General features: G+C 35.8%; 1 protein-coding gene across 1 annotated transcript; it reads left to right on the forward strand.

Moving 5' to 3' along the window:
• The first annotated feature begins 4,586 nt into the window (after positions 1-4,586).
• On the forward strand, positions 4,587-12,788 carry LOC102952616 (vasoactive intestinal peptide). Its single transcript, XM_015544324.2, has 7 exons — positions 4,587-4,794; positions 5,975-6,089; positions 7,913-8,035; positions 8,868-8,972; positions 9,953-10,084; positions 10,967-11,054; positions 12,690-12,788. The coding sequence occupies exons 2-6, from the start codon at positions 5,983-5,985 to the stop codon at positions 11,010-11,012; spliced, it is 513 nt and encodes a 170-aa protein (XP_015399810.1). The 5' UTR covers positions 4,587-4,794; positions 5,975-5,982; the 3' UTR covers positions 11,013-11,054; positions 12,690-12,788.
• Positions 12,789-17,070: the final 4,282 nt, after the last annotated feature.

Here is a 17,070-nt window from a genome sequence, read left to right on the forward strand (position 1 = left end):
GACATATGACAATGGGAAGCAGATAGATTTGTTCTTAAATCTTTAATACTTTATTTGTAAATATTCTTAACTTAGAATACTGTGTTTTTTTTATTTTTCTACAGCTTTCCTCCAAAATTTACTTTCAAAAAATTATTTCATAAACACAACCCTAAAGTAAGCTATAAATGGCTCATAGCATTTAATACATTACTTTTACTACACGTGTCTTGGTTAAAACAAGAACATTCTGAAATACAGGAATGATTTTCTATAAAATTCTTGGCATCAGTAAGTGGGATAGGTGATGGCATTGTAGAGTTCAAAGAAAAGTTGTCCTCTGCTTATCATTTAAATGATTAAGTGTCCAATTGCTTAATATTTAGTAACACATTTTTTGACTCCAGAATGAATTGTAGTAGTAGCTTTAAAGGGAAAATTTACTTCCGTCTTAATTTTCTTCCCCATTAAATCATTGATAAGAAAATATAAGAACCATGGAAGTAAACCCAAATTTTCTAAGTTAAAGGGATTAAAAGTATATATACTCTGGGGTGCCTGGGTGACCCAGTCGGTTAAGCGTCTGACTTTGGCTTAGGTCATGATCTTGCGGTTCGTGAGTTTGAGCCTGGAGTCGGGCTGTGTGCTGGCAGCTCAGAGCCTGGAGCCTGCTTTAGATTCTGTGTCTCCCTCTCTCTCTGACCCTACCCTGCTTGTGCTCTGTCTCTCTCTGTCTCTCAAAAAATGAATACACACTAAAAAAAATTTTTTAAAGTATATATATTCTTAGAAAGAATATAGAAAATACATTTTACAAATTACAAAATTGTAAACAATTATATATAATATTTAAAGTATATATGTACTGGGGCGCCTGGGTGGCTCAGTCGGTTGAGCGTCCGGCTTCGGCTCAGGTCATGATCTCGCAGTCAGTTCGAGCCCCAGCTGTCTCAGCTATGCTGACAGCTCAGAGCCTGGAGCCTGCTTCAGATTCTGTGCCCCCCTCTCTCTCTCTGCCCCTCCCCCACTCATGCTCTGTCTCTCTCTGTCTCAGAAATAAATAAACATTAAAAAAATTTTTTAAGTATATATGTACTTATATACTTTTAATATATAACACAAATATTATATACAGGTGTATGTATACAAATACTTTTAATATGAAAATTATACAGGTGTGTATAATGTATATTAAACATGCATAAATATATATTACACACAATATATACATATTATATGTATGTTATACATAGTATATGTTAAAAGTGTATATATGTATGTATTTCCCAGTTGAAAGCTAGAGGACTGGGGCACCTGGGTGGCTTGGTCGGTTAAGCATCTGACTTCAGCTCAGGTCATGATCTCGCAATTGGTGAGTTTGAGCCCTGCGTCCGGCACAGTGCTGACAGCTTGGAGCCTGGAGCCTGCTTCCAAATTCTGTGTCTCCCTCTCTCTCTGCCCCTCTCCTGCTCATGCTCTGTCTCTGTCTCTCAAAATTAAATAAATACTAAAAAAAAATTTTTTTTTTAAAAAAAGATAGCTAGAGGACTTAAGGATATTAAAACAAACATGACCTCTTAAATAATTCCTCAGACAGGAGACTCCAGACCAGACATTGACAAAGCTTTTCTGTGAAGGGCCAACTAGTAAACATTTTAGGTGTTTTGGTCTATGTTGATTTTGTCACAACCATTTCAACTTGACCATTGCAGCACAAGAGCAGCCATTGATGATGCATATGTGATGAGCATTTCTATGTTCCAATAAAACTTTATTTATGGACACTGAGATTTAAATTTCATATATTTTTTTCAAATATGTTTCACCTGTCACAAAATATTTTTAAAAAATTTTTTCCAGCCTTTTAAACATGCAAACGTCATTTTTAGTTTGAGAGATGTACAAATCATAGGGATAAGCCATATGTGGCTCATAACAAGTGGTTTACAGACTTCTCATCTTGACATAACCCCTTAGAATTACCCAGGCAGGATGGCCAGGTCTCAGGCTGGGTGTGGATTGGGGTGAGTTAGGAAAACAAAGCTGTCACACCAAGAGGCCAAAGGGGACACAATGGGCATATCATCCACGGCAGCAATAAGGACTCTCTAGTAGCTCTTTGCACTACGGAAAAAAGAGTGAATCTGGATTTCTGCCTATCTCCTGAGCTTGAAAATTCCTTCCATCTGACTTCTCGATGTTTAGTATATTTTAGTTTGGGATGCCACTTTTCTTTCTCTACTCTTGGTCCTGTTGATGAAAAAAGGAGAGAGGGATGCCAATATTTTTATATGTTTTTATTTTCCTTCTATGATGCGTTAGCATTGATAATGGTGGTAACAACCGATATAGAAAATCACCAGTTCTTAACAGAAAGAAAGCTATTATCAGGATCCAAAGAGCTATCTTTCAATTCTATATTTGTTATTAACCACCTGAGTGATGTCAGTTTACCAATTTGTAAAGGGAGAATCTTGGAGATTTGTTCTAACTGTATGAATGAATGACAGTTCTTATAAACATCACTTCATTGAAAAGCCTTAAGGTAGGAAATAAGTTTCATTAAATATGTTGGAAAGTTATGGAAAGATATGTTAAAGTAGGGAAAAAGCAGATTAAAAGAATAAATTCCTGTTGTATTTTTGTATTTACTGAGTTTTTTTCGTAAAATGTTCAGGATAAATTCAGCTACAGTATTATTTTATGTTTATTTTTCTGTAAGCATCCATAATTTAATTAAAGGACCTCTGATTTGCATTCATTTCTTGAAAGAAAAGATAAGAAACACATTTTTTAAAAAACACCAAAAAAACCAAAACCTGTGAATTAGGACCTTAAACCTGCAGATGGTGCTATGATCCCATTATGAAATTCAGTTATGCTTTCTAGTTTACATTCATAGGGAAAAAATGTGGTCCTTTGATTTGGTTTATCTTTATCCAGAAGTAATAAAATTGAATTATTTCTCTTACTTTTGTGTTTTATTATCATAATGGGAGAAACTGTTTTTGCCACTGGAAAAAGCTAATGTAGTTACTCTTTGTGAATGCTAAATGCTTCCCTAGACCAAATAATAATCAACTTTTATGTCTTTTTTCATTTAAATTTTTCTGCTTATCGTTCAGCATTAGTTTTTCTGTTACTTTCAATCAACTTACTTTGCTGTTTCTGTTCTTAAATAAAGCTGCTTCACTGAGAATTGAGTGACGAAGAGCTAAGGATAAAACATTCCACATGAGAACCGTTTCAACCTCTAGTTTGTAATAATCAGGTAAAAAAAGATTTCCTGGAATTAAGCCCCAGGAACTCTGGCTTAAGTCAGAGCTGTCAACTGGGAAACAAATTTCCAGACATTTTGAAATGTAATTCATTTAATTTTTCTTGTAACTGGATTAGAAAATATGATTAAGCATAGCAGGATATTCTCTACTGGATCAGTCTGGCTTTGAATTAAGCTGTAGATACTAAATTTTTAAAGCAGAAGAAAGAAAGGGGGCTTCAGAGTCTTTCTCCCTTGAGGAACTTAGGAACAAAAATGTAAAAGAATACACACACTGGAAATTTAAAAGAAAATTATGCGAAAGATGTATTTTACTTTGTTGTCCATGAAGTTGTTCATGTGGCTGTATTTTTACCTGAAACTCTGATTGAATGTATGATAGTCTAATTTGAATTAAAGCCCCGCAAACAGAAATGAAGAATTTATCAAAGTACTCCACAGATGCTTTCCAACTAGTTCTCTGAAACCTGCCAGTTGACTAAGTTGGAAATGTTCAAAAAGCTGGTGTGGCTGTGTATTTAGGGATGAAGGGCAGAAACAAAATAATTCTATATGGTGCAAAGACTTATTATACAAATGATGAAAATGTCTTCCTTTATGAAAGAAGGAAAATTGAGATATATATATATACTGCCTGATAGCTTATTTTTTGGATTATTTGAGATCATGTATGTGAAAGTGCATTGGAATTGTGATATTTTGTACAAATGGAAAATAGCAGTACTACGACTACTTTTGACAACAGTGTGCATATGGCACTATTTTAGAGTCTTTCAGAAACTTTTATCTTGGGATTAGTTTCAACACAAAGGAAATGTAATAATAGAAAAATGGAAAATTATTTCTAGATGCTTTTAAAATTAGGATAGATCTCAAGAAAGACTAAATCGGGATCTATGTGAATAGCATAAAAAATTTTAAAGGCTTTAGAACTGATATTTAATAATAAAGGGGAATTATGAATTTGTAGACAAAATTAACATAAGTGTTTGTTTTTTTTTCTGCATTTGTTTCTACACATAAAACTCTTGTTTTCTAAAGGAACCCCAGTGGCCCTGGCTATAACACTAACCATTTTTCTTATTTCATTACTGCTAATCAAAGATTAAAACATTTCATATTAAGCTTGGTACCTTTTTTTGTTGTTCACATAAAGAAAAGTAAATTTCCTCTTTATATCTTACATCTTGAAGTTACTCACTATAAATTTATATAAATCAGACGTAATGACAATTTAATAAGAACACAAGCCCTATTCATCCTGTGGGAGTACTACTGTGACGTCTTTCAGAGAGCTTTGTGATTGCTCAGCCCTAAGTGTAAGCCCTATAAAATGATGGGCTTTGAAATGCTGGTCAGAGTGGAGTGAAAGGCAGTTGCCTGCAATAATAGCCAACCAGTACCAAGTTCTGGTTCAGCTCTGAGAGCAGAGAACTGGTGGAAACTTTCACGGCCTCAGAGGACTTCAGCACCTAAGACAGCTCCAAGAATCTCCTTCGATTATAGAAAGCTCCCAAGGAACACTACTTGGCAAGGTGAGTGAAAACTTTACCTTTCTTTTTCTTTTTTTCCCTCCTCCTGCTTTCCAACTTTTCTCAGGGTATATTGAATATTTCTTTCCCTTGAAAAGAATTTTATAGTGTTCCTCCTTTAAAAAAAACAAAAGACAAGTTTTTTAAGTCACCTGGTAAGTGTAGATAGAAACGCTTCAACTTCTTATATATCAGTGGATTTTTTTAATTCTTTTAGTTGGAAGATATTTTGCCTGGATTACTGTATACTTTTACTCAATGCTGTCTTTTTAAAAATGAATTAAAGTATTTTTTTGCTTGTATATACATTTTTGACTGAAGGGTTCAGTGGGTACATTTGTTTTAGATTTTCAACTTCTTTTTTTTAGTGTTGTTCTATTTCATATGTTAGTTATGTGAATCAAGGAAGCATTTATTTTCCTCTTTAAGTCTAAATTCTGCGATTTTTATAGACAAGACAAACAAAGCCAAAATTCCTAAATTTCTATCTAGAAACTTTAGAAATGAAACATGTAAGTGGGTTAGCTGTATAAAAGCACAAACCTTAATTTTAGTATCTTTTTCCTTTTATGGCAAAAATTATTTCAATGATAATGTGTGGTTTAATAATTTTTGGTATTAATTTTAACGATTAAGTTAAGTTGTTCGAACCCAGGCATAAGGAAATAAGTTTTTAATAATATCTACAAGAGGAAAAAGAAATTCATGTATAACATTTACACTGATATGTATATATAGATGTATATATAGATGTCTATACATACATGTATAGACACAGGCATTATTAAATAGATGATACTCCAGTGTTATATTAATTAGACATTAGAAACTTAAACTGTTTCTTTAGTTAGAAAAGATACTAAACATGGGTGCTACAACTCTGCTGTATGGATACTTCCAGCACTATAAAAGTATGGCATTCCACATACACTCAGCCCCACTATGTGCCTGGTAAGTGATAGGCAGCAGTTGAAAAGGATTCCAATTTTTATTCAAACACCTGCCACCAAAACAAAATCTTTTTGACTTAAAAAGTTATTATATTGCAGTTTAACTCCTTCTACCAGATAAAAATTACTTTTTCCAAACTCTGCAGGAGCCTTCATAAATTACTGCTAGACACTCAGAATTACTTTGAGATATCTTTGGTTGGAAAAGCTGATGTGATTCTCTCCCTTTCAAGGTACAAAGATGGAAACCAGAAGTAAGTCCCAGCTCCTTGTGCTGCTAATGCTGGTCAGCATGCTCTTCTCACAAATGTTGGCGTGGCCTCTTTTTGGAGCACCCTCTTCTCTGAGGTAAGTATTCCTTCAATGCATGCAGTTGAACATTCCTTCTTCATCTGTATGGGAATTTCCTACATGTTATTTTGGACAACTCAATTTTTTAGGTTATGTATCATTTGTTTAAATCTTTTGGTTGGTGTGTTAAGCAAGTTTTTTCAACATCAGGTCAACATGACTGTTCTGCATCTTGGAATCCACTCTCGGGGCATGAGAGACAGTGTCAATGGCTAGTTTTAAGCTTGGGGTGGATCACCTTTCCAAACAAGGAGGAAGAAGGATTTGACTTTCAATTCAAAACTGGTTTTAGATAAGTAATAAGATTTTATCCTCTGTCATCTCAGTTCAGTTTCTGATGGAAAAAAATAGATGTTTAGTTGCCTGCTTCATTGAAGTTCCTTTTCAAGATCAATCAGTAAATAACCTTAAGGTTAGTAGCTAATTAGTGAAACATATTGCTGTGAACAATCATGCTGGACAGACCTACCTATCTAGCCAGATTCAATTTATCAATATTATAAATTGTGGAATAACTAATCTACCAGTTAGTGAATTTTAATGTATCTTGTTTCAACCATAAATCCTTAGTTTTACTGTTCTCTATGTTATATTTCATTTTTCAAATTCATAAATTATAACATAACTCTTATTTAAAGCTTTATCTGAAATAAATTTATGTTAAAGAAGTAAACACTAAATAAAAACTACATTAGTTTGATTTTTTCCTTCCACTTTATAAGCACCACTATATCTACAGGCAAAATCATCATTTCTTTGCTCATTTTCCCATTTCTTATTCTTTTTTCAAGGTAGAATTATACTCAATAGAGTGAATTATCTCTTAGCTATTAGTGTTTGTGAAAACTGCTTAAAGCCAGATCTTATGTTGCTCTGATAACTAAATAGAATGATTCTATCTGAATTGTTATGTTATGTATCACAACACACAATCACAAGAATGCTGAAGTTTGCATTGATTGCTAGGTTTCATGCAAAGGAGACTTCTTGTTACTTCCCCCAACTACTACATCACCAGAAGATACATAAGTCCCCAGGAGCTGACATACTCCTTGGAGGTTTACTCCAACCATGAAAAAATACACATTTATAATTTTAATAGTGTGCAGGTGTTCAAAATGTGCATGCATTAAAAAATATAGTCACAGTCCATGTATAGGCATGATTATTCTTAGTCATTCAGTAAAGCATTGTACATTCCTCACTAAAATTGTATTAATACATAATACTAGAAATAAGAAGCCCTCACAAAATGTATTGAATTTGAGTTACTATTCAGAGATGGAGAGATTCTTTGTACTTGATTAATATAGAGAAATTTATCACACTAAGGTGAATCTTTGAAAAAGATCTTAGAGACCTAGAGAAGGAAAAGCAGTTAATATTCACCTAGTGAGAAATGTTTGACAAATGATGCTAAACACCAATAAATACATGAATTGTTCCTAGTTTTCATATTGAATATTTGAAATTTTTTGAAGTTTCTATTTTGTACAAGATTTTTCCACCTGTGAATAACTTTGCAAAGTGAAGATATTCCTAATGAAGTATACTTTACTTAATGCACTAACACGATTGAACTAAGTAACTCTTATGCTTGTAAAAGTTGTATGGCATCTGTTTTATGGGATAATCAAAAATTTCACTATTTATACTCTAAACCATAGAAGTCAGTAAGTCTAACTATGCTATCCATATATTGTGAATGGGTAATACTGCTCAAGAATACTGAGTATCTTATTCCCAATGATTATAAAACCATAAGCACGATATTCTGTGAAAGGAATATATTACACTTCTACCATATTTTTCCCTAATAGGTTAGATGACAGAATACCACTTGAAGGAGCAAATGAACCTGAACAGGTTTCTTTAAAAGTAGACACTGACATCTTGCAAAATGCATTAGCTGAAAATGACACACCCTATTACGACGTGTCCAGGTGAGTTTGTGTTTATTGAGTTTTATTTTAGAAAATATGTTTTTGAAAAAAAATATATATATATATTTGAAATATAAATGCTTTACATTTTGTGTCACCATGAAGCTATTTTTATAGCACACTACAGGTTTCCATGTGCTGTGGCTTCATGCAGCCTGATTTATTGCAGTTCTAGCAACTGTACATGATTTTCATATAGAGAAATTGTAAAAAGCCAGGACCAATAAATCATTCACTTACACAGAACCCTTTGTCTAGAAGAGCATTCAAGTATAGACAGAGTAGCTCTATACTGAAGACAAAACATAAAAGTTCCTGATTTGGATGGGAAAGATGATTGATAGTCCCCAAGGGCCTCTTTATCTTAAGAGATTGTTTTGTTTCCAAATGTTTTAACAGAAGAAATAGCAAAAAGTATAATAAAGTTTTTGCTAAAAATCAAGATTGTTTCCTCTTGTATATATCTTTATTCAAGGTAGAAGAAACAAAGCACCATAAATACACAGAAACTAACTTAAATATATTATTTTTCTCATCAATATTTGTTGAAGAAGAATTAGTTTTATAGACTCTACCAGGAAGCATTACTTAATATTGAGATATACTTCTAAAAATTTAATTTCTTTAATTTTTCAAAGTGTGAGCTACAATTTGGAGTATATCTTAATATAAGTGACAAGAAAATACCTCATTAGGTTGTCAGGAAGCCTTCTTTTGGAAGTTTGCATGAGAAGATTTCAAAGAAGCTGAGAAGTTTCTTTCTTGTTTAATGAAGCAAAATAATATCTTAGAAAAACATTTACAAAATAATGCCTGTTCTTCTTTATTTTAGGAATGCCAGACATGCTGATGGAGTGTTCACCAGTGACTTTAGTAGACTCTTGGGTCAACTTTCTGCCAAAAAATACCTTGAATCCCTTATTGGAAAACGGGTTGGGTAAAGAGAACTTATTATCTTTATCAAACACCTTATAATTATTTAATCTGCAAGTTATTTTTTCACTGTTAGCAATTTATTTACTTCGCTCAAAATTGATAACTCTGATGATGTACAATTTGGTTGAAAAATAATCTATATTATGTTTAATGTTTATTTATTTGTTTTGAGAGAGAGTGTGTGAGCCTGAGTGGGGGAGGGACAGAGAGAGGAGACAGAGAATCCCAAGCTGGCTCAGTGTTGTCGGTGCAGAGCTCAATGCAGGCTCAGTCTCACAAACCATGACATCACGATCTGAGCCGAAATCAAGAGTTGGAAGCTTAATGACTGAGCCACCCAGGCACCCCCAAAATTATATTCTTATATAAAATATACCATGCCCATGGATTAGGGACATAGGTTTTTAGTGATATCCTACTCATTGGCTACAGACACACTTATTTTTCTTAAGTGGCAATCATTTATCAATCTGCAATCAAATTGAACTAGACACAGTAAAAAAATAAGACATACACTGAAGCAAATTTTAATGTTTACTATAGTATTTGTTTTTTTAATTCCTGATCAAACCAAGCATATGAAGTTTCTTTCTTTAAATGGCCGATTGTTGAATATTTAGATGGCACTATTCAGGGTGGCAAAGCTTCTAAAGAATTAACTTTTAAAGAAATATTCCTCCCAATGGCAGAACACAACATCAACTATCCCTCCATCTTTTTATGTTAATTATTTGCTCAGCCGATATACAATGTGTATGAAGGCTCCCAGTAAATGCCAGAATATGTTGGATTATTCCTTGCTCCCCTATCCTTGGGCTTAGATGTATTTTTCTCTTAGTCTTTTTGTGATAGAAAAGAAGTTGGGCATTAGAATTCTTTTTTATCTAATTTTATCCAAATTATTCCAAGAAATTTGGAACTTTGGCACATTTATTATTTCTTGTTAAAATCCCTTGCTTTCTTTTCCCCTGCATTCTTCAGCAATAGCATCACAGAAGACCAGGGGCCAATCAAGCGCCACTCTGATGCAGTCTTCACCGACAACTATACCCGCCTTCGAAAACAAATGGCTGTAAAGAAGTACTTGAACTCCATTCTCAATGGGAAGAGGAGGTAAAGAAACAGAGAACTTGCTAAAATGAGAAATTATAAATGAGTTCAAAAATAGAAGCTACATATGAAGACTTATTTCTCTATCTCACTCTCTATACTCTGTGAAACAGTAATTCTCAACCTTGGCTGACATTTGACTACCCTGGAGAATTTTTTAAATACTGATGTGTGGGCCTTACCCAAAACCAATTGTCAGGTAATTAGTGCCTCTTGAGGTATGAGGCATGGCTCTAGGCATTGGTGCTTTGTTTTTGTTTGTTTTGTTGTTTGTTTGTTTGTTTGTTTTTGTTTCTAGGAGCTCCCCACTTGATTCTACTGTGTGTCCAGGGTTAAAAGTAATGACTGTAGAGACATCTACTCTAAATCTGGGAACTTTATCAGAAGTTTAAGCTTTTTAAACATGTAAGGTGCAGTCAATTAGCAGTTTGGTACCATATGTGACTCCCTTCATATACATACTCAGTATCTTTATTTTACCAAATCAAACCACGAGTACTGCTGTATTCTAAGATTCTGTAAGACTTATGTCTCTCTAATGGAGTGCAAAGATTGGATTATAATAAGTAGGAAGTGGGTGCTCTCTTTTTTTTTTTTTCTAATTATTTTTGTTTCAATGGTCAGTATTAAGGGCAATCTTGCTTGGGCAAGATCAGACAAGATGAATGCCTTTGCCCACCACTATTATAATTCTGTACAAATAATCTGAGATACCTTACGATTCAGGAAAAATTCATATGTAATAACGAACCTCAAAGATAATTGGCTAGCCCTCAGTGCACTTTCCAGAGCACAGAGAACAGCGTAAGTCACACATAATCATTTCTTTGGAAGCTTGCTCATCTAAGGCCTTTAACATATATGATGTTCTTTTTCTATCTGCAGCAGTGAGGGAGAATCACCTGACTTTCCCGAAGAGCTAGAAAAATAATGGAAAAGCCCTTGGAAGAAAGCTGTTGACAGCTTCCCAGTGGTGGGTATATTCTGTCCATTCTTGTTTTATTCTTATAGCAAACATCTAATTACTGGAATAGGGAAGAATCACTTAGTAAAAAACATCTCAGAGTTCTCACAATGAGACCTCATGGAAAAGTACACTTCTATCCGAAGTGGACCCCAGCCCAGTAAACACTTAAAATGATTCATGCAGTGCTCTGATAGAAAAAAGGAGAGAGCTCACAATGGGCAAACAGTTTGCCACCTGCATGGTACCCCTTGTTTACTCAGACTTATTCCTCTCCTTCTTGTTGAGATATCAAACAGAGGAATCTGACTCACATAATGAGAAAAACTGGCTTTCTTTTTGAGACTTGAGCCACACTGCTTTTATTAATTTAAGGTTTAGCCCCACGATTGTTAGCACGGCATTTAATTTAGGTGCAGAAAAATACCACCAAATGACAGCATGGTTCATTATTATGAAAACACCAAGGCACTCTGGTTCAAATTGTATTTCTTGAACCATACCAAGCTTCATGCCGCAAGGTTAAATTTAGCTTCTTGCACCTATTGAGTGAGTGTAGGTGCTTTGATCTCATAGTATTTATGGTAAAATAGTTTTTGAAAAGAGAAAACATATGCAGGCTTTTCCCTTTGCTGTTAAGTGATAAGCTTGTTATCCCAGTTGCTTTTATGCACATGTGGATACAAGACATAATTCCTTCCTGAGTTACATTCAGGCTTACATTCGCTCATAAAAATATTGGGCAAGTGCTTAAAGGAATTTCATATCATCAGTGTATCAGAGGTTGGTAAACTTTTTCCCTAAAGGGCTACAGAGTGAATATAGTTTGGCTTTGTGGGTTAATATGGAACCCCCAGGATAACATGTAAAATGAATGGGAGCTGCTGTCTCACTATAACATTGTATTTGTGAAACCTAAAGATAGGCTGGACTACAACCACTGAGTGGCTCAAGGAGACTCAACTAGCCCCACGCTCAGACTGAAGGCAATCCTTGGTCTTGCTGAAGTTCCTGGAGCATGGCTCAGGTTTTTGTGAGAGTGATCAAGGGGGGGCTAGTGTCTCTGAAGACATCTGCCCCATTGGTTACTTTTTGTCCACAAGAGAGACGTATGCTGAGGGTCTTGCACACGCCCGTGCCTTATCACATCAGAGAAACAAGTCCCTTTGCTCAAAGAAGAAAAATTACATAGAGCTTCTTGAAAAAAAAAAGTTTACAAGAAGAAGCTATTTCATTTAATCAAGAAATACAACGGGCACTGAACTATAAAGGAGGATTAATCCCTCCGTCTTTTGTAAGATCACATATGAGATTCCATCCTCCCTTCTTTACTTTTCTGAATGGGTAACTTTGGACAAACCCTTTTAATGGGAAATCCTGCATGCCAACCATTTGCGAAAATTACAAATGGGTAATTATAATGACTAATTAAAGTGCCTCTTCACATTTTAATTCCCTTTCTGACAATCAGTCCTTTGGAAGATACCTTCCTGATATCCCAGACCATGATTTCCTGTCATAACAAGCTGTTCTCAAGGGACACAGGGGTACAGATGTTATCAAATGAGTGGATGAGTGAGTGAAACTAAGAAGATGTAAATAAAAATATTTTTACGCTTAAAACACCAATTCTTTCTTTTTCAGAACTCGTGAAGGAAAACGATAGGCGAAGTGATTATATTTTGAGTTCTACATAAGTAATTCAAGAACACAACTTCAGTATCAAAACCAAATAAAATATATAGTGTCGTGAATGTTGTGATTTGCTTCATCCTGATGTAATAACTGTGATGTTTACACTGTAAATATTATTTGAGAGTTCTAAAATTTGTCTTTAATTCATGAAAATCCTGTAATTTCATATGCTGTGTATCCTTTCTAACAAAAATATATTTAGTGATAAGTAAATACTAGGTTAATTCCAATTATGTGGAGCTTTGGGGGAGTGTAGTAATAGAACACAAATGATGTGTTTATTTATAGAGCATACTTAACTATTCAGAAGCGTGGAGCACATAATCAGTGTGTCTAAATTTGAATGTTAAGCAGCTAGAATGCTGAGTTAAATAAACTGCAAAATGTCTAAGAGAAAGCCAACCACAAAGATAAAAAGGCATTCTTCAAAACAGACTTTCAGAAAATGGTATGCGTTTTTGCATTTTTAGGCAACGTTTATTTTGAATGAGATTCAAAATCTCTCAAATTCAGATCTCTGATGAAGGCTCTTTTCTGCAGTGGTGTTTCAGTGAAAGAGAATGGTCTCTATTTCTGACATTGGACCTTTCCTTCCTGCTTGTGTTAAGTATGTGTAAAATGTAAACTGAATGGAACATTTGTTTTTTCGGTAATAAATTTTTTCCCCATAATTACTCAAATAATGCTTTGGTCATCAGCTTCCTTCAGTGAAAGTACATTTGGAGACACAGCTATTTTTCCAAAATATAGGAAATTAATAGAGAAAATAAAGAACTTTGATTATCATTGCAGACACTTTCTATTGTTTTGATTTTGTTAAATGATACATCAGTAACCTCATTTTAGCTCTCAAGTTCCAGGCGCTAGATAGGTTTTGTGATGTTTGAGGTAGGACTATGTTTGATTTTGTGTGAGTTCTAAAACAACAGTGACTTAAATATGAGAGAAATTTCTTTCTCATTTAAGGCCAGAAGTAAAATGTCAAGGGTTAGTAAGATGGTTCTGCTCCATGAAGCCCTCAGAAATCTAAACCTCTCCTCGTGATCCAAAATTGCAGCTAGAGTTCCAGCCATCATATCTGCATTAAGTAGTAGGATGGAAGAAAGAGCATAGAAAAAAAGGGGAAGGGGCAAAGAGCACATGCAGGCTCTCTTTTAACTGATATTTTGTGCTAATATCCCATTGACTAGAACATAGTTTTATGGTCAGAGTCATTTGGAAAACAGGTTAGAAAATGTTTTATTTTTTTTCTGGATAGGCATGTGCCCAACTAAAAACTGGGGTTCTAGTAATATAAAACAAGGAAAGAATAGACTTATGTGGGGATTTTTTTTTTTAGTCTCAAACTGTGGATCTTAAATTCTTATCAAAAAGACTTACAGAAATGATAAAGAAAGTGAGAGTCGATAGACCCTAATCATTAATGAGGAACCATCATCACAAGGCAAAATTTTGCTCAGGTTCATTTACTACAATTAAAACAAATGGCTCTATAAGGAGAAACTAATCTAGAACTACTGGTGAATGCAAAGGAAATTACACAAATTGAAGTGAATTGGACTAACTATATCTTTTGTTCATACCTGATTTCATAAATCATCAAATATTTGTTAAGTGAATTTTCTATGCAAAGTTCTATGCAAAGCACTGCCATGAAAACTGAAAACTTCTAGATGTTATTTGCACATAAGAAGCTTATAAAGATCAAATGGGGGTAGGGGTGCTTGTAAAGATCAAATTGGGATAGGGGTACCTGGGTGGCTCAGTCAGTTGAGTGTCCGGCTTGGGATCAGGTCATGATCTCACGGTTCATGAGTTCAAGCCCAACATCGGGCTCTCTGCTATCACCACAGACCCCACTTCAGATCCTCTGTTCCCATCTCTCGCTGCCCCTTCCCCCCTCTTAAAAATAAATAGATATTAAAAAAAAAGATCAAGAACTCCTGGGAGGCTCAGTCGGTTGAGTGTCTGACTTAGGCCTAGGTCATGATCTTGAGGTTCATGAGTTGGAACCCCGCGTTGGGCTCCGTGCTGACAGCTCAGAGCCTGGAGCCTGCTTCGGGTTCTGTGTTTCCCTCTCTCTCTGCCCCTCCCCAGCTCATGCTCTGTCTCTCTCCTTCTCTCTCAGAACAAATTTTAAAAAACCAACATCAAATGGGGGTGTAATTGCAGTGCAATTCGAATATGAATCTGCAGAGTTTTAATTTTACCTTATTAATGTAAGTCTTTGCAATGTAGTCCCTATTCCTTCACAAAATAATTATTGAATGACACTGATGTGCAATTTAGATATCTGAGGGATGAATGTTTTGGGCAGGAGCAAGTGAGGGGAAAATCCTGGCATACTTGGACAGCAAGGAAGCCAGTGTGGGCAGAGCAGGTGAGCTGGATGAGGCAGAGCAGGAGATGAGGTCAGGGAGGCTATCTAGTCCTTGGTAACACAGGCCACCATAAGGACTTAGCAGTGAATTGGGGAGATGTGGCAGAGTTTCAGACAGTGGTGTGACAGTATCTGAACTGCATTTCAACATAACGATTCTGGCTGCTGTGTTGGCAATAGGGTGAGGGGGTGCTGCAGGTGGGAGCAGGGAGAGGAGCGAGGAGGCTCTAGCTATAAATCAGGTGAATGATGATGGTGCTGGCCAGGTCCACACAGTACAGGTGGTGAGAAGTGGAGTCTGCATGTGTCTCAAAAGTAGAGTCAAATTTTTTGTGGATAGTTTGAAGATATGGAAAAGTCCAGAATAATTCTAAGGTAAGTCACCTGAGCTACTTGAAGAAGAATGTGGCTATTAACTAAGTCGAAAAAGACTTGGGGTGGGGGAGGCGGTTCCAGGGGAGGAGGGGTTTAGCTTTGGACAAGTTAAGTAAGTGACAGGTTCTGAGGAGATTTGGGGCTGCAGGTCAACAGTTGGAAGTCTTCAGTGTAGAGGTGAGAATCAAAATTTTTTTAACGTTTTATTTATTTTTGAGAGACAGAGAGAGACAGAGCATAAGTGGGGGAGGGGCAGAGAGAGAGAGGGAGACAGAATTCAAAGCGGGTCTCCAGGTTCTGAACTGTCAGCACAGAGCCTGACATGGGGCTCAAACTCCCAAACTGTGAGATTATGACCTGACCCCAAGTCAGACACTCAACGGACCGAGGCACCCAGGCACCTCTAGAGATGAGATTTAAAGGTACAAGCCATGAGATCACCAAGGGACTAAATGTAGCTAAAAAGGAAGCTCAACACACAACCCCTGGGTGTATCAATTTACTTGGGCTGCCATAACAAGGTGCCACCGACTGGGGAATAAACAACAGAAATTTATTGTCTCGTAGTTCTGGAGGCAAAAGTCTGAATCCAAGGCATCAGTGTGGTTGGTTCCTTCTGAACACTGTGAGGGAGAATCTGATCTATGTCTCTCCCTGGCATCTGGTGTTTTGCTGGCAATCGTTGGTTTATAGAAGCATCGCCCAGATCTCTGTCTGTCCTCAGGTGGTGTTGTCCCTGTGTGTCTGTGTCTCCAAAGTTCCCCTTTTTATAAGGACATGGGTCATATTGGATTAGAGCCCATGTTAATGACTTCATTTAAACCTGGTTACCTCTGTAAAAACCCTGTCTCCAAATAAGGTCACACTCTGAAGTACTGGGGGTTAGGACTCCAACAGATGAATTTAGGAGCGGGGAGCATACAATTTTCAACTCTAACTCTGATGCACTCCAACATCAATGGGTTGGGATGTTGAGGAACAAAGGGGATAAAAACTGAAAGGAGAAGCTAGGAAAAGAGGAGAAAAATAGGAAAGAAAATCTGGAAAACAAGTAAAGAAAGTCTTTCAAGGAAGAAGGCATCATCAACAGTTTTATTTGTGCTGCTATATAAAACAGCATTCATTTACTGATGATATAACAGTGAACAAAACAGACACCAATTCCTGCCCACATAGAACTTACATTCGATGGAGGAAAACATATAATAAACAACCTAGTTAAATAAAATACACATTGTGGTAGAAAGTGCTAAGTGCTAAGGGAAAAAAAATATGCAGGGAAGGAGGATAGGAAGTATTGGAAAAGAGGGTTGAAATTTTAGATGAAGTTTCTATAGGAGACCTCACAAGAAGGTGAATTTGAGGAAGAGCCCTGAAAGAAACAACAAAATCAGCTATGAGTCTCTATGGGAAGAACATTCTAGACAAAGGGAATTTGAGATGCAGAAGCCCTCAGGTGGGACTTACCTAACATTTTAGGCAGAGAAGAGGCTAATTTGGCTTAAATGGTGAAAATGACCAAGATATAATGTAAGAGAGAAGTCAGAGAAGTTATGAGGAACCAAGCCACATAGG

The sequence above is a fragment of the Panthera tigris genome, chromosome B2 (assembly GCF_018350195.1).
Source record: "Panthera tigris isolate Pti1 chromosome B2, P.tigris_Pti1_mat1.1, whole genome shotgun sequence".
NCBI lineage: Eukaryota > Metazoa > Chordata > Mammalia > Carnivora > Felidae > Panthera > Panthera tigris.